General features: G+C 37.3%; 1 protein-coding gene across 5 annotated transcripts in view; it reads right to left on the reverse strand.

The window, feature by feature from the left end:
• Nucleotides 1–286: 286 nt before the first annotated feature.
• NR5A2 (nuclear receptor subfamily 5 group A member 2) overlaps nucleotides 287–26,895 on the reverse strand; it is an 88,150-nt gene continuing 61,541 nt past the window's right edge. For all 5 annotated transcript variants that reach the window (XM_032696286.1, XM_032696282.1, XM_032696285.1 and 2 more), the window contains one exon: nucleotides 287–3,781. In XM_032696286.1, the coding sequence (XP_032552177.1) occupies nucleotides 3,534–3,781 (248 nt within the window). In that variant the 3' untranslated portion in view covers nucleotides 287–3,533. The remainder of the gene's footprint in view (nucleotides 3,782–26,895) is intronic.

Below are 26,895 nucleotides of genomic sequence, written 5' to 3' on the forward strand. Positions count from 1 at the left end.
TTAGGAAAATATTTTTCTCTAGTAGCAGTAACATCTGTCTCCTTGGTAGCCTGTGCTGGCAGTTGTGTTGGAAGCTGTGGGTTTGCCCCTGGCCCTGCCATGTATTTACATTGCTGAGAGGTTATCCTGAGCTCCGCTGGATCCAGTTACCTGATTTTCTTTTGTTCTGTCATTTTCCCTCTCTGATGCTTAGGCTGCTTAACTCTTTATGGGTAGATGTAAAGTGAAAATTACTTGTGCAGTATGAGATCAAAGGCATTAATTTGAAAGTATTGTGGTAATTTTCTTTTTTATTAGAAATTCAGCTTTTCTGATCTGTTTTAGCTGTATTTATCTGGCTTCAGCCTAAGCAATTTCACCACTGCTGTCTGAGATTTTGAAGGTGCTGTTTCTCTACACCTGTGTCTTCCACTTGCATCAAATTCTCTTTTGGTACTCTTATTTCTCCTGCATTTTACTCTCCTCCTCTGAGTAACTGATTTTTGACTGGTGCTTCATTTCAGTGGAATAATGTTATTATAAAGACAATTATAAAGTAATCAGCACAGGCATATCAATATTTATTGAAATACTGAAAAAAAAATTCCATTGGTGATGAGAAACTCCTGGCAAGAACTGACATGACAATATGTATTTCACGGATACAGTAAGAGAACTTCAACTTCAACAAGTAACTCACTGCACATTCTAAGAGTTGCATGGATTTAAATCCAAGGCAGCTGCAGAACATCTGTAATACAAATAGTCAGACTTTACAGATTGTCTGTTTACAAACACAGAACAATTATAATAAACCAGCCAAAGCCAAACCCTTTGAATTTTAGTCTGCTTTTAGTAATAGATCCTGTAATCAATAAGGCAGTCAGAAAATGCCTGGTTACAAAGTAGTTAACAATTAACGCAAGCAGCGTTTTTTTGTGATTTGTTTTGTTTTGTTTGTGTACTTTGGACAATCTGATGGGATTCTTGGAACCAAAGAAATGGGCAAATATATGTTAGTGTATCTGAAATAGTTTCCATTAAGCTGAATTGTTCTTTTCTTCTACATCCTTATTTTAATTCTTCTGTCCTGTATATAGATAAGGGTGCTGTGAATAGAGTTAGCAATACTTTTTTTAAGCTTTTTTCTTAGTATTCAGTGAGATTCACTGTAGCATTTCAACAGGAAAAAAAAAAAGAGAAAATACAGAATGCAAACACTTGAAATAATGCTTTGCTTTTCTTTCAAAAAGAATGCCCACACTTTTCTCGTACACTTATTTCACAGCCACCATCAATAGCCTCCTGCATTGTACTGTTAATTTAGTTTGTTTGAGGGAGAATGTTATTTAAATAATGCTTATGGCTGCCCTGTGGGATGACTGAGGGAGCTGGGCTTGGTTTGCTCGTGGTCTGTATGGAAGTACAGACGTGCTGTGATACAAGACAGGCACACAGGAGTCACAGACACAAGGCTTTGCTGTACTGGTACCCTATGCATGGACAGAACTTTAGAGTTGATTAATACAGGCAATTAAATCAGTGTGCTTTGTACTAATGGAGATGTAATAGCTGATGTCTTTGGTATACAATGTATGAACGTTTAGACAAAAGTGAGAGAAATGCACCTTTTCAAGTTCACATGAAACAGAAAAAGATATAACTCACATAATTTACAACAGATTTAAATAAACTACATTTAGGATTATGAAGATTTACAGACATTTAATCAATTGAATGATTTTAATTTGTAAAGACCCTTCTGTGTCCCTGAACTATGTTCCACTAACTTGAAGACATGCTACAGTAAACACATATATTTGGCTTCTTCATTCTGGCTATATCTTATATAAAGATGAAACCAAAGAAAAATAAATTAGCATCATAATTGTCTACAGTGAAAACTATCATATACAATATAAATAAACTATTCAAAAGCCAGCAATCTTCATGAAAAAATTAAAGTATTAGGATTTTATACAGTTTCTACAAGTGATTGTGCAGCCAATAATCTCAAAAATTAAAGTCAAAATGAAATACCCCTATTGATTTTAGTGTCTCACGACATACAGTAATTAAGTACTGGTAAAATAATTACCAATTTAAAAGAAATAATAAGGAAATCACTGCTCTGCAATTTTATCACAGTTTTTTCCCCACAGGACCTAAAGAATGTAAACACTATGCTTTGCTAATGTTAGAGATTAATACTTTATTTTGAAATGTATGTTGATCTACACCTGCACAGTTACCTTTAAGGGTAAAGAAATAAGGCAAGACTTATAACTGTGGCACTACATGTTAATACTGATATCTTCATTTGGACAGAGAGAGAAGTGTTTGTTCTTTTCTAATATTTGTTCTGCAGCAGACTTTGGCCTACATAGACACAGCAGTATCACTCTTCTTTCTTTGCGTAAAATATGTGTATTACCTAACTTGAAAAACAGAAGGTTTCATTAGATATTGTATGTTTGAGTTGAAATTTGGTTTCCTAATTTCTGGCAATTTTAAAGATCATTTCTTAATAAACCCCATGGCATCACCAGGTTGAACAATTCATTTGTCACTTCTTGCATCATGCAATTTATTTTTAAAAATTTTATCTTTAGTTTTTTAACATCAATATTTGGTGTCCTAATTTTTAGTTTCTTGTCAAAACCACTATTGTTTGGGACGGCTAAAATATCTTCATTTCCTTTATTTGGAAATGGCCATGAATATACAGCAGAGCCATATTTTAGCCACTGCCCTGGTTAAGTGTGTAGTTGAATTGACTAATTTATTTTGGAATATTTCCTTAACTATTTAATAGCTAGCCAATGACAGTAGCAGAAGAGGGATACTGCCTGATAGAACAACATGAACACGTGACAAAACAAACTTCAGAACATAGTAAGAATGCCAAGCTAACTGGATAACAGACTCTTCACAGCAGTGGTCTGCAGGCCTGAGAGACTGACAGTCAACACCAGCCTCTGAGGATGCGGTGGCGACACTACACAGGCCAGCTCTCTCTTACAGATTGTTGAATGGATGCCACATCATTTATCACAGAAGAAGTAAGTGTTGGGTTCTTGGAAGGATGATAAAAGATGCTCCAGATGCAGTTTTGCATCTCTTATAACTGTTTTAGAAGTCCTGCTATACAGTGAAGGAATTTAGTGCACTCAAATTCCCCACTATCTTAGCTTGATGATACAGTTCAGTTTTTTTCACCTAGGTTTCTTCATATTGGCCATCAGCAGATTTAAATATACAAGGATCATTCTGTCCTTTTTCATATCGACACTGGTGATAGTATCCACTTGGTAAGTTCACTTCACTTCAGTATAAAGTCCTATATAGATTCCTTTGGGGATGTGTAGCACATGATTCACAGTTTGCAATACAAATACCCTGATACATCACTTATTTACTATTAGTATTTGATTATTATACCATTTTGCAAAGTCTTAAAACCACATTTTAATTAGTGTTGCTCGGAGCAGTTCAGAATATGTTTGGGTTGTTTTTTTTTTTTCCTTGAAAGCAGAAGCTCTGATGGGTATAATTTATGCTCTCTTTGCATGCAGCATTTCAATGAGAAGGTTATTACATGGCACATCCCCATTCAGGTGTTTGTAATAGAGGTATTCTTCGGCCTGCATACTGATGGCCCGGATTTCTGGTAGTCGCAGGAGAAGCTGCCCAAATTTGTCTGTTTGCTGTGGGTAATTACACATCGTGTAGTCCAGCAGAGCAGCATTCACTTGTTCCTGAACACCTTCCACAAGCTGGAAGTTCTCAAGATTTTTGACATCTGAATGATAATAGAAAAAAAGTAACAGTTCAGTTGCATTTTAATTCCTGTTTACGAAGGCAGTGTTTCACTAAATGGATGTATTTTTTTTTGCCTTCTGACAAAAGCATACTTTACAAGCTGCTGAATATTCAGTGAACCTTTTGCCAACTTTCCTGGGAAAATGATCACAAAAGAGCTTTAGTGGAGTGTCTTGTTGAAATTCTGCATATACCTCAAATCAATTAGACACCAATGGAGTCTGAGCAAGGTCAGCTCTTTTCATAGCTTACAAAAAGAAAGGTTGAGGATTCCTAAAGTAGAGGACCATAATATATTGCTAGCAAATGAGTCCCAAGAGGAAGCCCTATCTTTAACCTAGTATGTTTCACAATTCATATAATTCTGTATTAATTTTTCTGACCCAAGGTGAAATCTGTGTCCAGGGTATGATGTAGTTAATTCTAATAAAAAGTGACAGCGTTCTTGTTTCTGTTTGACATTTTCTAAATGATTCTGAAAGCCTTTGACTTGTCTAGCCTATGTTAATGAACCATCTGGTACACTCCAGTGACTGCCAAAATAATCTTCCCTACTAAAAACTCTCTAAAATATATATTTCACTGACTAATGATCTTTATAAAATGAAATCATTGTCCTTTGGGTAGAATACCAGATAAGAATGGTGCCCTTTAACCTGAATATGGTTTCTGAAATCCAACACTGATTTTTTTTTTTTTTTTTTTTTTATTGGACAGCAGGACTTTTACATCAGCACGGCAGGTACAGTTTGTTCACTCTGCCTCTGTTTGATTATCTTCTGTTCTTATACAGAAGCAAGTTCAAGCTTTGGAAACGCTGGTCAGAGATAAACGGCAGTACATTATCTCCAAGCGTTTGCTTCCTTGTGTAAAATCACTCCAGTGGCATTATTTTTATCTGGAGAATGCAGAAGTTATTCTAAAGCTTGCAAATCAGAGTGTTGTTATAACGCTGAAAGAGTCAACTGATCAAAGTGCACTTGCTGGGAGAACTTTTTTTGGTTGGTACTTGATCGTTTTTACCATCAGTAGAGTACCGTAACAGTTTCTTGTAATGTCAAAGCATGCTGCTACTGGGCATAACTATGCTGCTAATTCACTTTGAGTAAAGACAAATCTGTTCTATGGATGTTTTTGGAGCACAGGAGGTGGGGAGTTTGGCAGAATTTGGTTCATTGTAAATGCCAGCCTCTGATTGTAGGGGAAGTGAGTGTTTTCCTTTGCAAAACAGGAACACGCGTTGGTCCCCCAATCTATAAGGAGCCTGAGAGGCTGTGTAAACGGGGTCTCACTGCACCTTTTCCTAGAAGTACTTTAAACAGAACAAATATTGGTTCCTGCACATAACTGTGTGCTGGAACATGAGGGAAATGGTCGGAGGAGGCAAACATTGTCTTTGGGACAAGAGGATAGGAAAGATGCCAGGGATTGCAGTGGCAGCCTGTGGCAGCACGCACAGCCTCCAGAGCCCGAGTTACAGGCTTTGAGCAGGAGCCCCTCTGGAATGTGCTGGCTGCCGGCTGCGCTTCAGGTTCCCTCTTGTACGAGCGGGGGCGAGTGTTTCCTGCTGTGGTTGTTACTGCCTGCCTCTTTCCTGTCCCAGTTTCACTGTGGAAATAAAGCAGGTGGCTCCAGGATTTGTGCTGCTTGTTGGGAACTGCAGACACGACATCCACCTAAATTCTGCTAGCTGGCTTAAGGAACTCACTAGTAATACTTAAATTATGTTGCCTGTCCAACAAGAATCGTCTGAACTTCGCATTATCCCGAGTGAAGAGAACTGGAAACTTCAAAGCTGCTATGCCTGGTCCCTTAGCTATTCAAACTCATTTATCCAAAGTCTTTTTGCCAGTGTCTCTGGAGATCTTTGGATAATCATGTTTTCATGTATTACACTGGACATTTTCTCACACAAAATACAGCTGCTTATTATTTTACATACCTACAGAAAACTCCCAAGGTATTTTGTAGCTAGGGTAACCTGGATTAAAAATTGGATGTTCTAAGCATATTTTTATAAAGTTACGAAAGAAACAGTATCAACTACCACAATTAATTTAAATAGGTTGTTTCAGATGCAAAATGCAATCATGAATGAATTGTTAGAACATAAGAAATTCCCACAGAAAACAGGGACTATGCTGGAAATTAAACTGTGTTAAACAGCAAGATAAAATGTATGATGATTTCAGAATCAGTATTTTGAACTTTTCTTTCCTCTGTTAAAAATAACTTTAAACATCAGGAAGTTTTAGAAACTGTTATCTGATTCAACCCCCTTTAAATTCAAGGGACGTCTTTCTGTTGCTGTCTGAGTCCTACTGTGTATTAAATTGTTCTGGCTTCTTGGAAAATCAGGTTCATTATTATTTTTGTTTTTGCATGGATCATATATTTATTGAAAAACCACAAAATAAATTTTTACAGAGATTAAGAAGAAACAAAGTCTGAGAACTGCAAAATTTCCATATTTTTCTACAAAAATGGTGAATTTAATGTATGTTTTTAGAGATGCATTCTGTTTTCAGCTGTATTGATACCATACTCAAAGTCAAGAAGAAACATAATATTTTATATTACATTACTCCCAAACACAGGATCAGTGGCTTTTGGCAGTAGGTGTACCTGTGAGCTGTACCGGTGTTCCTGTACGCCTGTCAGCTACTTGGCCTGGCTGAATTCCATGGAAATTGCAGAACTACAGGGGAAGGTCTGTGTTGTTTTTCCTTTTTCATCTCAGTGGAAAGTTCTTTAAATACTCATATGTGGCAACATAAGCACTGAAGTCAAATATAAAAACAGGTTGATACTAACATTAAACAAAAAGTAGTCCTGGGGCTCTTCTATACCACATTCAGCCTGAAGAAATACTTTTAATGTCTTTCCTCTAAACAAATTTGTGGTGAGGCTCAGTGCTTCTAAACAAGATGTTATTATTTAACCAGTAAAAACATGTAGAGATTTTCCTGACTTTCTATACTGAATCAGATACAGTCTGTGTGACTACAGTTTAGGACTGTGAATTATCACACAATTCATCTGTGTGTAGATCTCTCCAGAACTGCAATTATAATAGTGGGGATGTAGATGCAACCTGATGACCAGTTATGCATTTTGGAGTGAGTCTTCATGAAGTGACCAAGATCTCTGGATATGACTTTTGATAAGTGCTCTCATCTCACGTACGTTAACGATAAATGCTGCAGTAAAGCAAATGAGGCAGTCGAGAGAGAGAAGTCAAAGGATATGTGCTGAGAGCACTGTGTGAGCTCCCCTGTCATCTCTCAAGCTCTCCAATGATATTTTGTGTATCGTCAAAAATAGGTTTGCTGAACACATAGTTGCAATAACAATTATGTCATTCTTTCTGAGGGAGAATCACAAACTCCAGCTATACTGAAGATGAGTAATAACAAAGGAAAACGTGAATATTAAGTTATTTTCAGTAACTTCAAGTTATGCAGGTAGAACAAGAAATGGTACAGTTTTCATTTCTGATGCTTAGTGCTAACTAATAGTGATATAAATGAGATTAATAACTTTGGTTTTTAAGTAGATGGTTTTCCTGTGGTTTGGGTTTGGTTTTGTTGTCAGTGTTTATTATGTAATGCTGGCTAGACAGGCATGATTTAGTTTTTCAAGTATTTCCTTTGACTGCTAATGAGTTAACTTGGTGAAGACATCAAGCAATGCGGGTGGAACTCGGCTGAAGGCAGTGGTGTACAATGAGCATGAAATCTGCTACCGATGTGTACAGCACAACAGTCTTCTATGTTTTCATATAATTCTTCATTCCTGTCTGTTTTTTAAAATTGGAACGCCTCTTATCAATCTTTACATTGATTAGTAACAATTTAAAGTACATATGTTTAAGCTTAATGCAAGAAATAATTTTCTGAGGTTCAGATGCTTGTAAATTAAATGAGTAGGAGTAGGTCTCCCCCTCCCACCCACATACCCTTTAAATCCTAGCAGCTAGAAAAAGTGTTTTGTGTTGCTACAGTAAGTATCAGTCTCTTAGCTCTTCTACTTTATTCACTCAGGGACTAATTACCAACTTTTTACATGAAACAGCCTTACTGTGAGCTCACAGTGGGGCGCGCATCTTTTTCTATCCTTATTGAAAAGTAAACCCTTAGGTCTTCTGGAATATATTATATGTTTTACAAGAAATAGCAATTGCTTTTCTGTCAAACAAAGAATTTTTGTGCTCTATAGCTTACTTTTGACGATTAAGACAAAACCAGTATTATAGCATGTCATGGTCTGCTCTGCAGTCACAGTAAAGATCTGCCAGCCTTCCCAGATATCCCCCCATTTTGAGTATTTTCTACATCTGCTGTAAAACTGTGCATTAAGCTGAAACTGCATACAACATTCAGCCCGACGAGAACAGTTTTGCATATTTTCCCCCAAAATGGCTCTGGTCTTTAGAGGGGGAAAATATTTAGGTTTCAGAGAGATTTTCTCCCTCTCATATTCCAAACATGAAATACTTAAAATTTGGTGGTGTACTAATCTATAGAGAGTTTCTCTTTGGTCTGGGAATTTTGAAAAGAAAAATGAAACAGAATGAGAGATTTAAATTTGAAAAATAGTAACTCCTTAGGAACAGCATAAATATTTCTCACAAAAAGACAGTTAAATTTTACTGCTCATGTCTTTTATTGGATATGTTTCTACACGAAGCAATGAAGAGACGTGAACGCAGACAGCTCAGCTGCCTCTCTGCAAGGATGAAATAAGGTTGTATTTAGGCCTCTCCATGGGGAGGGGGATTTCTCACTTTCACAAGACTGGAAGCAGTCTTACGGATACTCCAGGCAATAGGACTTGATACCAGCCCAGGCCCGAGCTTTCTCGCCCCAAACGGGCTGATGAACCCCATCATTTAGGGACTTTACTAAAACCCAACTGGCCCCAACATTTAGCAGCTCTTTGGAATGGCTGATTAGCTTGTAGATAAAACATGACTTCTTCCAAAGTCTAGAGAGGGTGGTTTTGGCCTTCAGCTTTGCCTGTTTTTTCCAGCCATGCTGCAGGGCCTAAGAAGCAGTACTGCATCTGCCTAGAATGTGCTGCTTCATCAGGGAAGAGACAACATGGCTCCTCATGAAGTTGGGGTTCCCCTCAGGGGCTTTAGTGTGAGGCCAATTCCCATTTGACCTTGAAGATGGAATATGCTAATTACGATGAAGGTTTTTACCCCAGAGTAGTTCAAAAAAAGGGAATTAACCAGGACCGAGGTAATGTTACCAAACCTTCCTCTATTCAAACACAGTTTTTTACTATTTTTTTTCCTACTTTCTGCTAGCCCTGCAAAGTCTCTGGGTTAAAGGACTTAAAACACAGGTAGATTTTTGACACGTGCTAAAAATATTTTTGAAGGCAGATGTAGTAATGGTTGATAAAGTGCCAGTCTCTGAAAATTACCCACAATTCTCCTTCATTGAAACTAATGGTAACAACAGCGGTTCCACATAGCACATCTGTCATGGAGGCGGACGCATGTCATTCGACAGCGAAGCCTTCCTGACAGTCAAAATGCCATAATGAAGGAAGATTTATGGTAAAGATAAGCTCCTTACTGCAAAATTCCCCTCAATTTTATTACAACGGGATTGTGCTGAATATTATTCACTTAGAAGTCATGGAAAACAATTCTTGATAGATGTTTCTTAATCAGTGATAAGCCACTATATTTAGCACTTTACAAACCTTGAAAAACCTTAACATTACAACAAAGGAAACCACTTTTCTTAAGACTCCCAAGTCCAAACTGAATGTGTAGAAAACTTTTCCTTTCCTTTTTTGGGAGGGGTTAAGCTATCTCTAACAGTGCAACAGTTGATCTCTGTTTATTAGGGTCATAAAGTAATTTTCATTTTCAGTTGAACATAACATCTGCTAATGGGTGCATTGTTTTGAAATTATTGATTAAATTCTGCTATAGCAAAGTATTTCATTCATGCCAAATATATTGGGCAAAATTATATCTATTTTTAAAGTGAGAATAAGATGCTTATGAGAGAACAAGCTGTAATTCTTAGTCTGGATCCTATTTCATCTCTTCAGTTTTTGATCTTGATGGACCTCTTGTTTCTTTCAGAACAACTCAGACTCAACTAAAACATTTTGATATTGTTTTATAGCAGTAGGCTTCTTTCTAATGTCATTTAGAATATTGTATCCTATTTTTCTGTTCTAAAAAGATTGCAAATGATAGATTCTTACTGAAAAGCTCCTGATGTCTATTAAGAACCGTGCTTATTGACTTCTGTGAGTAATTTTATAATTGCTTTTGCTACTGTTATCTCTGCAGTGGGAAGAGAGACATGGGGAAATAAGGTGGATTCCTTTCCTTGTGCGACTGTGGAAGTATGTTACTACATTTCAGTTGTTTCTTTTCTTACAGTCCTTGTAAAGACAAAGGGCAAAGCATAATTTGATTTCTTAAGTCTTTATGACTGGTGTAATTACTGAGTCATCACTCAGGAAAATAAAACAGCTTGACTTTCAACAGCTCAGGCTGAATTTACTGTCTTGAAAGTTAAACAAACAAACAATCTGCACTCACTTCTTGTCCTGACACCCCAGGAACCCACATCCTTATTACTTGGAAATGAGGCATAAGTGATATGGTGATCATTAAAACACAATAAAACAAGATCCTGCTAGGCCTCTTTGATGGAAGAGTTGCTCACAGGTCCTGGCCCAAAGTCCACAGCCAGCTACACCCTTAAATACAAAGTCCAGTGTTTCTCACTGAAACTCAGAAGGGAAAAGCATGACCAGGTACGGCCACACAGTCAAGGGTATGAAGAGCCACTTGGGATAAAACTATGGCCCAGCCCAGGAGATGCCAGGACATTCCACAGACCACAGTACCAAGCAGTGGTTCCACTGCTGGCACTTCATCTTGGCCATGCCTAAACTTTGGTACCACCTCACTTTCTTTCACTTTCTCAAGCTTTTTCCATGCTGGGAGTTTTTCCCCTACTGAAGTCCAAGACTGGTTCCTGCTTTGGGCCAGCAATGAAGCATGTTCCTTGCCTCTTGCTCATCTGGGACTGAGGGCAGCCCATCTATTGCCCGAAGGTTTATTGTGTAGGTATTTTAATCCGTGCTTAAGCATTCACTGATAGGATTACGTTCCACGTAGGAGAGTAGCTGCTTTATTTAAAGACACGACAGAGGAACAGGAATTTGAAGAGCAGTTCCTCTCTTGTGTCTTCAAGGAAATTCCCCAAACAACTGGAGTGTCCCACCATGCCAGTGGGTGGTCTTAGCTATTGCTTGCTACAGGTTGTTTTCAGTGAAGGTGTGCTCCAGTCTTTGGGCTGAAGTGCACTGCCGGTGCACTGAAAAAATTAACCCTAGATGATTAAGCCCAAATTTATAGCCTGCCTTTGTAGGCTGGCAGTAAGGGAACCTGCCTGGGCTGACATGGCTTTCTGGTTCCTGCTTCCAGATTTGTTTTTGTATTTGACCTAGTGACTGCTTAAGGTAAATGACAGATCAATCCTAGAAAAAAAAGTCTTGATCTAAGTATCTCTTTTTCAGGAAAAAAATGTGTAACCACTATCCTGTGGAGCCATGGTCATATTTGTACGCCAGCACATGTTGATACTCTGGGGCAGAAGTGATTTAGCAAGGGTCTCACAGATAAACTGAGAAAGAAAGTGAGCCAAAACTCGTTTTTTCCCCCCGAACTCCTCACCCAATCCCAGGGTCATATTATATTTCTGGGCTAGAAATGTCTTTGAATATTCAGTTAGAATAAGCATATATAAGAAAGCTAGTATGCTAATCATTATGCCATCAGTAAGCATTATCATGCTTACACATACATATGCCTAAATGCAAGCATATCTACCAGCCAGAGCACTAGTATCACATTTAATAAAAGCAGAAATTAGGCCTCTGATAAGGGTTAAAAAAATTACAATAAATAATAAATTTATTGAACCAAAGGGTTTCCCCAGTAAATTTCTGAAACATCACTTTAATCTTCAATAGCACACAGGACTGTTGGTGTTTTAAGGGAACTGGCTCTCAATGCCTACAATTTGTAGAGTGTGAATAGTTTAAGATGTCATAAATATTTATGAAGTTCCTGGGAATGGTGATAGGGACATCATACAAAGTCCTTGAAGTTATGAACTGAGGCAGAAGGGGTGTTATATGCAACTTGCAATAATAGACAGTATAGTATAATGCTAAGATGAGCAAGAAACAATCTATTATTTAGCTGAGAAGCTGAATATTTAGAAAATAAGGAATGGAAATTTTATAGAGATTTGCTTTTACCTAGAAAAAAATTGCTCTGCTTTTGCTTAGACATTTGTAATTTTTCTAAATGTTTGGACTTATTGCTCTGATGAGAACCTTGCATATTATCTGTCCCTTCCCATTCTATCCCTCTCCTCCTACTCAAGTACTGTTTAAAATAGGAATAATGGACCAGATTAATCTCAGAAGTATTTCTACTGCTGCCACTGGAACTACACCAAGGGGTGATACAGTCTGAAAAGAGGAAATAGAAATATTTTCTGGAAAAATATAGAATATAAATTTCTGCTGAGGTTAAAACACAGCAATGCAGCTGCCACTGAAACCCTTTTGAGTAGCAGGCTGTATCCTTTTATAAAGCCCATCTGTCTCTGCAGAGTATAAAAAATGCATGATCATAAAAAGCAGTACTCCTTAGGGGAAAAATCCCTCTGTACTAATCTTGTAGTCACTTTACAAAACAGTTTTTAATCCCAAATTTGCATTTGATTTTCAGTCAGAAACTTTTGTGGTTTTTGCAAAGTTTTCTTATTCCATTAGAATAAGATATGAGGTACAGTTTGTTCAGGTGGCAAGTCCAGACTATGAATAAACCAACGTTATCATATGAAAGAGAATTAAACAGGCAGATCCAAGTGGGGATATATTAAGCCAAATTTAAGCTCCAGTAGTTGAATTTAGCCTGTACTAGATGTCTGGTTTGCCTCAGGATATATTCAGCTTTCCAGCTAATCGACTGAGGAAAACTGCCTCAGGTATGATAAAATTTACAAGAGAGCTCAGTTGAATAGCTCTTGTTATAAATACTAGCTTAAAGGCATTCTTCTGGTCTTTGGGATCAGGACTGTATTTGCATTTAATTATTATATTCCAAACTTTTTTGAACTTGGTTAAAAATATTAGACCAGCCAGTTATATCATTACAGTGGTTTCCAGACAAGGGTAGAGCTTCATACCACTTTTTTATTATTTGGTGAATTTTGTTTGGCCTTATTGTTTTGTTTAGATCCAAAGTCCCACAGGAGCAAAAATTATCATAATATATTTTGATTGAAAGAAGGAGAGGTAGTTAAGCAAAGGTGTTTAGTGATGTGCTATTCTAAGAGGTACAATAGTCTACTATGATTTTCTGTCACCACAACTGACAAATAATTCAGAGTTTTAAGCCTTTTGCGCTATTTGCAGACAAGGCTTAGCGTGAGACAACTAATTGTCTTTAAGACATTGATTTCAAAAACCTGTTTCTCCTTCTTTCTGAGACTTTTCAAGACATGGCTTGACTAGTTTTATGTGCTAATATTTGAGCTAACATGGCTCTTTTTCACTGAAATAAGTTGTATCAGCGGAAGCTGATTCTAGTTTGGAAAGAACATGAAAAAGATAATCACCTCTGCCTGTGTAAGAAACGAGAAGTGGAAATCAGTAACAGAACTATTTTCTGATAGAACTGTGTTGAAATAATATAAAGCAAAATGCATTCATTAATTGCTCAGTGCAGAAAGCACTACAGTAGAAACAAATGTGTTACTCCTATTATCCCAACATTTGAATTTTACTATTATTAGTAAATACTTTACTCTACTTTGGGCAGTTACAGTTATTTTCTATGTAAATGTAACTGCAGATGAGACGACTGATGGTAGACTGAAGCTGATGCTGTTTCAATTCCTTATCAGATTAGCATTGACAAAAGAACTTGCTGGCACAGATGAAAAGACCCAAAGAGTTTGGTCCCATCATATTCATGGTGTACCAATCATCAGTTCAGTAGCACACCTGACTGCAGCAGCCCATGAATTTGCTTAAATGCAATGCCCCATGCACTGGTGCTCCTCCCTGAGTGACAGCAGAGTTGGTGGCCCTGAGACAGGGCTCCTGCCCTGTCCCCCCTGGCTGGCCCAGGCTGCTGGGCCTCCTGCCAGGTGGTGGAAAAAAGAAACCCTTTGTTCTCTTGTACTCTCAGTCTTGCTTTCATGGACAGTAAACACAACTTGGGTACATAATTTTCTGCTGCAGTATTTCAAAACACATTGTTTCGGACGTTGCATACTGACCTGAGTGGAAGTTGCAAATTTCACTTTTTACTGTAAATGATGTCTGAGTCTAGTTGTGTAAGTGGTTTAGCAAATGAGAGAGACAGAAGCCCAAATGGGGACATCTGCCACTACACTGCAACTCTGCAAGTGTCAGTGCTGCCTACAGGAAACACTGGAGAGGCACCTAGATGTGTGTCAGCCTTTGTACTCTTTTCCCAAAGACTTGGATGTGTTCTTTGTCATTATTGCTTACAGTTTTAAACATACAGATATGAAAGCTAAAGAAAAGCCCACCTGAAAGTCTCTCTGGCAACACAGTTACTCATCAGTTATACAGAGGGTAGAGAACTGTGGTACTCTTATACCTGCCTTTCAAATATGAGTTCTTAGAACAGAGTTGTATTTCTCAGCTACCTCTGATTTCTTGATAGGACGTCCCATCAGAAAGGACCAGACGTTCTCATGTACGGCTGCGCTTCAGTATGTTTTTAACATTTCAATTGCTCAGTAAGGAATGGCAGAAATAAGTCAGGTAAACTCCAGATTTGTGCTCACTGCTCAGCTCAGACTGAAATATTTGGTCAGATACGGATGAGATGTTTCCATAGACAATACAGTCATAGGTTTAACACAAGGGGCATGGATAAGGGGCTCTAGATTCCCATCAGCCAAGAAACAGTGCTTTCCTGTGGCCTCGTGGCCATGGCAAACAGTGGGATATGCTTTTGGCAGGACACAATTCTTTTAAGTACATTTGTGCATTCTCATGGTTTAATTTCACGAAAATCCACAGGCTTTCAAATCTAAGGTATTGGGCATCAAACATTCCATTTATAGCTGTAAATCACCATAGTCTCCAAATGCCAAAGTAACCACTAAGTGCTGCAGCAGAGCTACCCACCTGCCCTAGGGAAACAGCCTCAAACGCTAAGTGGCCTGGACTTTTTCAAGGCAATCCTCACATGCTTACTGTTGTTCTTGCCTTTCTTCATTTACATTCACTAATTGGAAGTTAATTTGTTCTCAGAGGCAAATTAATATATTTAAACCAAAAATTATGCTATTTTTTCCAAACTGTTCATTGAAAAGCAACTCCTAGTGCACAAGTCCTAGGAGCACCTCTGAGTGTGTGGTAACACCACAGTGCCTCTTTCAACTCTGTCCCAGATATTATTGGTCTGTTCACTTTAAAGTCAGTAAGATAAGACTATTTCAACAAAGCACAATTCTTACCACTTCTGTCCAACCAAGCCTAATAAGACTCAGCTAAGCAGAGCCCAGCAGTTTATTTTGACATTAACTTCCAGTGGCAGCCTTAGGTTAAAAAAAATACACAGATCACAGTACAGAAAGTACATATCAAGCCTGATGCTTGGTAAAAAAAAAAAATCACATACTGAAAAAACTTGTCATAGAATCCAGCAGTGTCAAAAATCCTAGATATTTGTTGTTTCAAATTCAGACATTCTTCATTTAGATCAAAATAACAGACATCTACAGTGTACCTTATTGCTGGTGACTATTTAACAGCTAGGTGCTCTCACAGCATGGTATTCTATGTGCACAGTAATGAAAGTTCACTATTGATTTTTCTGTAGCTGCTTGTAACTATTATAGTTGATACATCAATAGAAAAGGAAAGCACAATGTTTCACAGGAGGCAGAAAATCAGAGAATACATGATGCTGTGACAGTAAATCATGGCATAATCTCAAGAATTGATAGATGGTTACTGCTGACTTGAAACCCATGGCTTTCTCTGAAAAGACTAACCTATAATCGCCCAATATGTTCTAATAGACTGACTGCCCATAATAGTGGTAAAGGACACAATACAATGTTTCATCTCCAGAATAATGGTCTCCATGAACTAGGTTGTTGTGGTGGAATTCGTTTTGTGTGTAACTGCAGAGGAGGGAGAAAGAGTGGTTGGAATGCTGTTTAGACTAATACTTACCGGCTGTAGGAAAAAGAATTTTTTTTTTTTTTCCGAAAAGAGCACAGAGTTTTGTTTTAAAAAAAAAAAAAGAGAGGAAGAGAAGTTGTCATTAATTTTTAACTTGCAAAAGTCTGCGGTTAGTTGAAAAGGAAATGCAAAAGAGCTGATTATTCTTGAGATCAAAATATTGGAGCTGTTTTGTCAAGAAAGGCAAATGCAGAGAAAATACATTTACCATAGCTGTTTCCAGTTCCACAGCATCCTGAAAGCAAGCCAAAGGCACGTAAGTAATTGAAAGCTTGCCTACGTGTCTGCTTCTCTCTGCTGTGTTTTTGAGGGACACAATGATCTCTGAATTTTACAGTATGCCTAGTGAATTTTTAGCAGGAAAGTTCATAATTGCTCTTTACTCCCTGGCTCATCTTTTCTAGCTTTATCTACGGTTTTAATTAATTGGGTATTTTTTTTCCTGTCTCAAAGCAGAAAGGGAGGAAGAAATGCAAGTAAGAGCTGGCCAGCCGGAGCACAGTCTGCAGTCTAGGTGACACTGCTGCCACAGTAACCCCTGAACAATATGAAAGGTATTTCCAGTGTGTGGAGTTGTTTTCCAGAACTTAAGCACATGTGAGCCTGATACCTGTCCTCTTTAACCTTGCTAGTGACTCCATTCTCTAAAAGACAAATCTGTCACAGAAGAGATGGTCTTAGATGAGAGAAAAGAACCTTCTCAAGCTGCCACCCATCCAGCCTGCCTCAGATTGGACTTGAAGAACAGTGTATCATTTGTTCTGCTTAGGGTATGGGTTTTCCCCTGGTGAAGGACTGGATAGCATTGTCTATCTTGTCCTGAGCAGTTCACTGATCTCTGTTACATTTTTTGGTGTTAGGGAGGAAAAACACTCTTGTAGTGTCATTATCCATTCTGATGTTGAAATCTTTTTCTCTCCTGAGATGAGACTTTCCTTCACTTGGCAAACAGAGGTGTTGTGCAATATGTTTATAACGCACATCAAACCCTCCCAGTACTGAAGATGATATTAAGTGTAGGGTTTTCCTTATTAATCTTTGAATAATCTTATAAAGAAGAACTCTTAAAATATCCTTAGGATGATGGCCATGTGCAAATTAAGTTTTTGTAAGCTACATGGACTGGGGGCTTACTCTTTCAGTTTGTCCCATACTCAGTAGCTTTGCACAGGATCAGAGCAAAACTGGGAACTCCTGCTCTGAGAGGTTCATCCAATCTTGGTAGCAGCTTTGCCAGACCCTAAGGAGTTGCAGTTTTCATCCCTCTTCCCTTTTCTGCCAGCAGAAGTCATTGGGACACGCTCCAAGACACGAGCTTGGGAAAGAGCGTTAAATTCTCCTGTGACTTCTTTTCATTGTTGCTTTACAATATTTCACCTCTCCCTTTCGAGACCCTCAGAGACAGCCATTGCTTTTGTTTCTTTTCCAGTGTTCAATCTTACACAAGCAGCAAAGGGGTATTAGGCACAGTCTACAGTGCATCTCCAGTAAATGGTCAGCACTCACCCATATATACACTTTCAGGTTAGAGCCTCTGCAATGTGCGTTTTTAATTAGAAATACATGAGAGGCAGTTTTTAGTCTATATTTTCTGGTTTTAAAAATATTTAGTCAGTTGTCTGTTACTACTGCAAAGTGAATTTAGTTATTATATTCCTTTAGCAAGTTCCTCATTCAGTGAAACATTTAAACACGTGTTCAAATTAAGACTATGGGGTGGTATTACTGGCCCCAAGGTTAAAGATATTCATTCACTTATCTGTATTTTAATACAAAGCCATTTCTTCCCATCTTATGGTGGAAAACTTGATTAACAAAAGTAGTCACTGATATCAAACATTTCAGCCGACAGCAGCTAAAAAGATTCTATGTAATAACGTATTTCCTCTGTTACATATGTAATACATTTAAACTTGCACTTTAAATATCTAAAATGTATATTAAAAAACAGAACAGGACAGAAATTGTAAAAGTATTCTAAAAGTAGACACACCAGTAAATATGGGTTATATGCAGGTAATTTGTTCTCCCCTTTCAGGAGCTGTTTAAAAGCTGTACTTACTAATATTCTACAAACATATTAGAGAGGGAAAAAGTGCAGAGCACACTGATTGGGTTATTCTGAAATCCCCACTGTCTCCACACAAAGGCAACTGTACAGAATACAAATATTGCTTGATGCCCACGTTTCTAATTACTTGCGAGATTTGTATCTAACAAATATATGACCTAATTTTCTCTCAAGCATCTAATCCTATTGTTATTTCAAAACCTTGTTAAATATGCATTTTGGAAAAAAACAACATGAAAAGAAAAAGTACTTGCATAAGATCTTATTTCCATGGCTTGCAGCTGTCAGACAAGCAGACAACATAACCCAGTAATGATCAGACTGAATCAAATTCATGCCTCAATAATGCCATTGTACTCAACAGTTATATGAGGTATGAATTTGCAACATTCATTGCATTTAATGAAATAAAATCAGGACAAATCAACAGTGATTATTAACTTTCCTCTATTATTTAGTGTAGTTTATTCAAAAAGCTCCATCAACCATGAAACAGAAGGCTATCTTGGAAGCTCCTTCAGGAATTTTATCATTCACTACTCCTACACCCAGGGCTGAGATGAATGATTCAAGTTTTATTTATTAAAAACTACTGGTTTAATTCTGAACTGTACCTTATAACCCCAGCATTTGTATTTTATTCCTTTTATATTATGTGCTTTTTTAACAAAAATAATTCACTGGAGATTTCACTAAGATAGATACCTGTAAAATAGACACTGTCCTACTTTCTTTAATACTGCCTGCACATGTGTGGAACCTCCATGGGAGGCTGGCCTAAAACCTGTCAGCTCACTGAAAAAGCATTCCCAGGAGCAGAATGTTGTTTATCAAAGTCATTACTCCATACATCATAATTTAGCATCTCTAAGAAATTTAAGGACTGATTTTTAATTGTTTGGCTTTGTTACGGGTTTTGACAGATAAAGTGAAAGGAACATGTCTTTGCTAAGAAATAAAGGGCAAAAGAAAATCCACTTTGTCCTGCATGTGCTAAAATGTTAAAATTCACTTCTAAAAACAGTCCCTCAAAAGATGAATTTTCAAATTGTTTGCAAAGTTTTAGACCCTAATATGAAAATACAGCAAGGAACTAGTTTCATGTTGAGTAATTTATAAAGGAAAGGATCAAATTTTCTCAAAATCTATTCAAGATATTTTAAATCAGATTCCTGTGAACAGTGTCTTTGTTATGGTATCTGTAGATATTTCAAACAGTGTTGTTTCAGTCTGCCTCTACCTTACACAGTATCTTTAATACTCTGGATTTCACCACTCTTTACAAAGATAGATAACTCCTGTTTTCATTTACCAGATTGCGTAGTTGAGATATCATTCAAGAGACTTCAAAGTAATGGAGTCAGAAACAAAAGGGTTGATTTCTCTGTTGGGCAATGCTGCCTCCATGAAAGGAGAATATCCCTCATGAGATTATTCTGAAATGAGGTTTTGTCCATATTCATTTGCTTTGCTTTCCCAGAGGGTTAAAAGTGGAATAGCTCTTCCGGTGGCAGAGTGGAGGAGCCTGGCTGCTTTGCTTGAGATCCAGAGAAGAGTTAAATGCTCCAGGAGCAGGCTGACTATTTAACCGTTCCATTTGCCCTCGTAATCTCCAGTAAGAGATGTAACCATAGTTTCCAAGGGAATGTGGAACATGCAACAGTGGGGGACTATATAAGACTGCTGACAACTGTTCGCATTAAAAGTTAGCAAATTCAAATTTGTCAGATAAATGTTTGTCAAAACTGCAATTAGGAAACTCATGATAAATTTCAAATTCTTGACTATAAAATTTTCTTGGGGACAAGAAAGGATCCCTGTAAGTGTCACTGTTACCTCTCAGCCTTCTGCTCAATGCAAGCCATCAGTTTCCTTCCAGCAGTTGGGAACAAAGTCTGTAGCTTTTGACTGACCTGTATCACAATAATTTAGAGAGGCATCATCTTGACTTCAGATTTCAAGAAACAGAGCCTCCATTATACACAGAGATGAGATCTTCCAAAAGGTTGTGATCTTCACCCTTAAATACTTATATTTCTAGTATAATTCATCCCAAACTAATATTACAGAGCTAATCCTGCAAATGTGTTCTCATCGACTTCCATGGGATGTGCACAGGAGACATGGTTTACTTGATTAATTTTTCAAAAAATTGCTTCATCATATTCCATCTCAGTGACCACAGCATTTCATCCTTTGGCCTTGGCAAATGGTGCTGCCAAGGTACACTTCTGATCTCACTGCTTCCCTGTCTTTTGGCTTCTTTCCTTTTCCCTGCTACATCAGACATAAATTGTGTTAACTTTCAAGGGCTCGTAGCAGTTCCTGCCTTACCTTTCATCAGTCATTCAACATCACAAGGTTGTCTCCTGCCTCTGACTTCTCCATTTCCCATCCACCACCTTTCCAGACCAAGTACTTTTCTGCGTTTCCCCCTCTGCTTCTCATGCTCAATATGCCAGATCTATTTATCCACCTTCTTCATATTCCCGTTCAAAACTTTGTTGTGATATCTGAGACAAGCCTGGGCTGTCAGTGCGCTGGGACTGTGCCTGTCATCCTTGCACTGTCTGCCCATCAAAATCTGTTCATCATCACATATGTAGATTGCATACTTTAAAGGAGCATTTAAAAATGTCACCTGCCATTAAGGATTCCTCATCATAAAATTAGGAAATGTTACTGTTAATAAGTTTGTCACAGTGAAAGGATCACCCTAGCTAGATGTCTCATTCTATGTTCTTTGGTTCATTCCCAGACATTCTGCAGATGAGATGGTCATTTCAAAAAGTCTATTTGAAATACTGTTAGTACAGGAAAAAAAAATCAAGACTACAAGGGAGCAATTTTTTTGTCAGAAATTAGTATGTGGAAAAAGTACTTAAATAAATCTTGATTTTACTATTAGTCAGCTGTCTGCTAGTAATAAATGATATTTAGTTCCTCCCTTGTTATAAATACATATTGATTAGTTTTAAACTCTGAACTTCAGAATGAGTTATATCTGGTCATTGCTAAACTGCTCTCTTCACTAAAAAAATATCCCCAACACCTATTATACTGCATTTAATTAAGACAAGCATCAGCTTTATGTACCATTATTTGCTTCTGCCAAGTCTCTATGGTATAAATATTGAGCAGTCACATCTCCTGAATACTAATCGATCCTTCCTGAATTCCAAATGATTACATGAAGTTTAGGAAGTGTTTCTTTGCCAGTATTACCCTCCAGTGCTTACTGTAGTTGGACATTAAGGTTGAGATAAGAGCCTGGGTAAGACGAGTGTGCAGTAAGAATTTTTCTAAATTCAGATGTAATGTGGGGAAACCTAAAAGCCCTGCTGGAATACTACTTGTACAGAACCCCTCGCCTGCTCCGTTACCGGTGTTTACCAGGTGCAATTTTACAGGTACACTTGTGTAACAGAATGGATGAATGTAAGAAAACTGACAATGGATTCAATAAAACCACCTCATCATAACAGCCCACTTATACATCTGTATTGTAAATAACACACATATATATATAAAGGTGTAAAAATAGTTGTATATTTACAAACTGCCAAAAATAGATACAGTCAGAGTGACGACTTTGAAGAAGACTGCATTGAACCCTAAGAACTGTTTGTCACTGTATGAGAAGTGGACACATTTGTGATGACAAGTCCATCCCTGGATAAGTGCTTCATTACTGGCTTACACTGGCTTGCCAGGGAAGACTGTCAAGCAATACTTTTCATTTTCAAATTTGCAGCACCTATTTAATCTTTATCTGGAATAAAGATCTACATGCAAAATTTGCTAGGTTATACCTTTATATCTGTATTACGCTTAGTTATCTATAATCCTGCATGAATTGGTTCTTGTCTAATTTTCCAGTCTTGTTTCTTCATTTCCTTTTGTTCTGATAAAACCTCCTGCCTCACTAATTCCTTCATTTAATTCTTCTATTATTTTTGTTTGTGTGCTCTTAACTACCATAAGTATTACAAAAATTTAGTAAATATTCCCTGTCATATTACTTCAATTCGATGCTTATACTCTTATTTTCCTATCTACATACATGGCATCTCAAATTAAACGCTCAGTAAAAACTGTGAAAGTGAAAATATTTACAACTTCATGTTTCATCATGGTTTGCTGCTGCATTTTTTTTCTTTTGTGTGTATTTAGATTGCAAGCTCACTGAGGCAGAGATTCTGCTAGTCTGTAAATCTAACAGAACAATGAATGGAACAATGTTGTTACGTAAAGTACATTAAAAAGTGCAATAGTTAATTTAAAATATTGTTTTGGAGTGGGATTTTTTTCTTCAGCTCCAGATTGTTGTGTGACTGCATCGATGTGAGTTACTGGAACCAGGAGAAATGGAGCACAGGCAGGCTTTGTGCTGCTGTTCCTTGGGTGCATATTTGCTCCTTCTAGTTCTGTGAGTGGTGGGGATAGAGTCTGCCTTGGAAATGCTTCATTTCAGCCTGTTTCATCTGTATGAAGATCTTAGCACATTTCTTTTCCAAAAGCACAAACAGTGGGGCCCAGAACCTTAGATATCTCCTCCTATCTCAGCTCTGACAATTTAGGGAGACTTAAGGCAAGGAAAGATTAATTTGCTAATATTCCTATCATTTTCACAGAAATGAGAATGGAGTGTTGCAGATTTAGACAGATTTCTGCTGAACCCTTAAGTAAGGCTGCGCTTTGTTTAAAAATTAAGTTCTTTTTTTGTTAGGTTTTTTTTTTTTGTTTAAGCAAGAGCCCATTGTTTGATGTCCACCACGATTAAATGTTTACTATTTTTACTGGACCCTCTTGTCTCATGTTAAGTGAGATATGAGATCAATAGTGGCTCTGCAATTATTTGTCCATTGATAAAGCCTTCATTTCTTAAATGAAGTACATTTATCTGTGTCCTGACAGTGATAAGGGAGTAGTACCAGTCAGCTGCTGCCTAGTCTAGCATTTAGCTCCACAGCTGGACAAGTGCCTGGACATGGGTCAAATGATGTCTAACTTTCTTCCTATTGGCATTTCACTTTACAAACTGCTCTGATGGGAGGTTTGAAAAATCATCCTTGCTGAGTTCAGATAATAAAAACTAGCAGGACAAATGGGAAGTTTTGATAAAGAGAAAACAAAGGCTGATTTCAGGTTAAGTGACCAGTCTGTACAGCTACTGGATGGTAAAATGAAGATGACAGAAAATATCCCATTTAAGGCACTCATTTGGTTCTTCAAGCATCATTTAGATTTAGTCATTTATCATGTTTAGGTACTGAAAATTTGATCTGAACTTTATTCTGTGTTAGGAAGCAAATTTTGGCTCTGGTAAAAACTGTTGAAATTCTCTTTGCCTTTAGTTAGGTCAAAATTTCAGTTTAGTGGAGCACCAAATCTATTTCAGCCCCTGAATTAGAGAATTCTACAGATGACGTGGGATGAGGTTTTTGTTTGTTTTTATTTATTTGTTTTATTTCTAATTCTGATTTATGACAAATATAGAGGGGAGTTTCCAAACTACTGTCAAATGTGGTAATGAAAATTCAAAGAGGCTGATAAACTGACACATTTGCTTTTTCTATCTGTAGTGTATTTTGATTCAAACCAGCAGTTATTAACAACGAAGAAATCACTTGTATTTAGTTTTTGAACTACTTTTTGATAACGTGTACCGTGGGCTATACTGGTTATATGCCATAGAAAAATTAGGTGTATTACTACCCAGGGATTAGGGTAAAGAAATCACATTATCCTCAATTTGGTCAACTTTCAGAAAGCTAGAGATGTTAATTGTCATTTGGTGGTAAATCTGATAAACAGTTACACAACTATGTGATCAGCATGTTTTTCAGAGGTTCCATGTGTAGGACGTGAGTTCATCGAGTAGTGTTAAAAGCAGGTTTAACACTCAAGTCTGTCAAAGATTTCTTTAGTCTTTCCCAGTTTTGCAACTTGTGTCTGGCCACTAACTTTCCATCAACTTTGTTATTACAGTTGCTGAGTTATCATGACTCCATCTTGGTTATCTGATGAGAACAGTAATCCAAGTGTGATGGACTTGCTCCTCTCCAGAGAGTGGCAGTGACTGAACTAAAAGATGGTATGAGGAACCACTGAGGGTAGACAGTCACTGAAGTGTGAAGATCTGTGGACATGAAAGACTGATACGTACAGAGAGGTAAGAACTGCCCAGCTGTAAAGACATTTGCTTTTCACAACTAAGAGAGGGAATTTAAAAGTTATGTAGTTCTAGGTATATAAATACTATATAACACTGAACCAAAGAGATGTCACACTTAAGAGACTGGTTATCAAATTATTCTGGCTTGTTGAATAATTGCTGAGTCAATACCATCATGTACTTGGCAGTGTTGGTCAGATGGGCCCATACAGACTGGATGGCCCACTGGAGAAAGGAGCTGAGCTCACCAAAGTGGGTACATGCAGTTTGATTCAGGAAGAGTTGTGACTGCTATCTGCAAAGGCTACAATAAATATGCACCTGTCTGAGCTTCAGCAGCATCTTCTTTAATGCTGCCAAAAATCAAAAGGATTTTCCTGTATAAACCCTTTGTTACTTCTCACAAATAGATAATGAACAATTATCTCTCTCATTTAAAATCTAGCAAGCAAAACTGATATGATTTAATTCTATTTCAAAAAGTTATTCTAAGTGCTTTGCGTTTTGAACATTATTTTACTGTTAGTTTAATGAGATAATAACTTGTGAAATGTTAAGAAAACAGGCAGAGACCATGCTCTTTGCCCTAAAGGAGTCTGCTGTCTTGTGAAGAGACAGACAACATGGTACAGCCATTAATAACAACCACTTACACAAGGCAGCCTTATATCTATATGGTTATAAAAAACCAAACAGCTTCTTTTCAAGAAATTAATTCTGTGGATTACTGAGTTCATATTGCCTTTGAGAGGCTTTATATAAGACATTGGTTTTTCAATCAAGCGCTGTACTAAAAAAAAAGAGTATAAGGTTTTACTGGCTTGGTTAACACTGGTGTGAACATCCTTCGAAATGTAAATAGGCTGGTATGTCTTGAAGCACTTTTTATTCCATTAAACATTACAGGGTCAGATTTTCAACAAGAAACAGCTGAGGTTTTTGAAATTTTTTTTTGATTAAGTGATATTTTTTGGCATAAAGACCAGTTTTCTGTTGAAATACTTAGGAGTTGTAGATTTGTGTCAAATGCACATAGGATACTTTAGGTATGATAATTGCTCCCCGTTATTTATGTAGAATTTGATGCTTAGCTACTTTTGACAGCCCTGCTGAATGCCTACCAGTGTTGTTAGACACTTCAGTGTCTTCTAAAGTCTGACTCACTCTTAGGATGTGAGGCATCTTATTAATTCCAGCTAGATGATTCACTCATTCTTTTGGGCGCAAACTTAAGTACTTAGCTGGAAAGGGCATCTGTGGTTTTCATTTAATTTTTGTCATCATTCTCATCAAATATTTGCCTCTGCCCTATGGGTTAAGTGATACCATCTTTACATTTTACTCTTTTCAGAGTAACATGTAGCTCTGACTATTAGCAAACAGAATTCTGCAGTATGCTAAATAATGAGCTAATCAATCCATTTCAAAGGTGTTGAACCTTTCTTAGCTACATCACTTTAATATGCAAGTGATGTGACTACAAGATTCCTATTAGCAGCAAAATTAGTTCTTTTTATAGCAGCATAGAGAAAAACTGGCTAACCTGGCTCGGTACAACCTTGTAGGGTATTCCTGCCCAACTGCTTCAGAAGTTGAGCACAGTACCTGGCAGAATTAGAAGAGCTAAAGGTGTTATATCAGATTAATTCATAAAACATAATTTCTGCAACTGGTGGTTTGCTTTTGCTTCTCTGAATCTAAGATATGGAAAGCAATGAAGCCCTGAATACAAAATATTAACAGTTACCAGGGAAATCCATCATCTCTTCCTAGGATTCAAAATGGACATATTTCATAACAGTCAATTCTGTTAGCATCATTCTCATTTAATTCTAATTTGTAAAATACCTCTTTTTTATTTTCTACAGGTACTGTGTCCTGTACCTCTGAAGTATTAGTCTTTTTTGCTCCCTGCATTTAAAGAGAGCTTAATCTAAAATTTTCTCAAGCAGGTTCAAAGTCTGTAACATCACAGAGGAACATATTTAAGACTGTAACTGATGTTCTACAGTGTGACCTAAACTGTTCCTTTTAGTCTACTTGCAATTGTATTAAAAAAACTTTTTTTTATAATTTTATTCCTTTACAGAAGTTTTTTTTCTAAACTGAAAATTAAAGAAAAGTATTATGTAATGTCACCAGCTGCTGATATCTCTCATTGTTGTGTTTGGCTTACCTGTTCACTGTCTTTGTAGACAAAAACACCTTTTCAGTAAAACAGGAGTTTTTGCTACAGAGATATGGCTGGGCCTGACCTTATTTATGTTTTTAAGTCTCTTCTTTCAACTGTTTGCCAATAAACAAAAATTCACTTGGGCGAAGTTCATTTAGACCAGCTTTATTAAGTCAACAAAGTGCAAACCTGAGAGGACAGGCAGAAAAATCTCCTCCTATGAAGTCAACAGGAATCCATCTCCTTAAACCCTTTTTTATTCCTGGCACCAGTGATTTTTCTTGACTGATTTATTGGAAGGCACTGGTTTAACTAATTTGTCTTGCATAGGTATCTTTCCCATTCTGTCCTCTCCACTAGGACAAAACAATCTTCGCT

The sequence above is a fragment of the Chiroxiphia lanceolata genome, chromosome 9 (genome assembly GCF_009829145.1).
Source record: "Chiroxiphia lanceolata isolate bChiLan1 chromosome 9, bChiLan1.pri, whole genome shotgun sequence".
Lineage (NCBI taxonomy): Eukaryota > Metazoa > Chordata > Aves > Passeriformes > Pipridae > Chiroxiphia > Chiroxiphia lanceolata.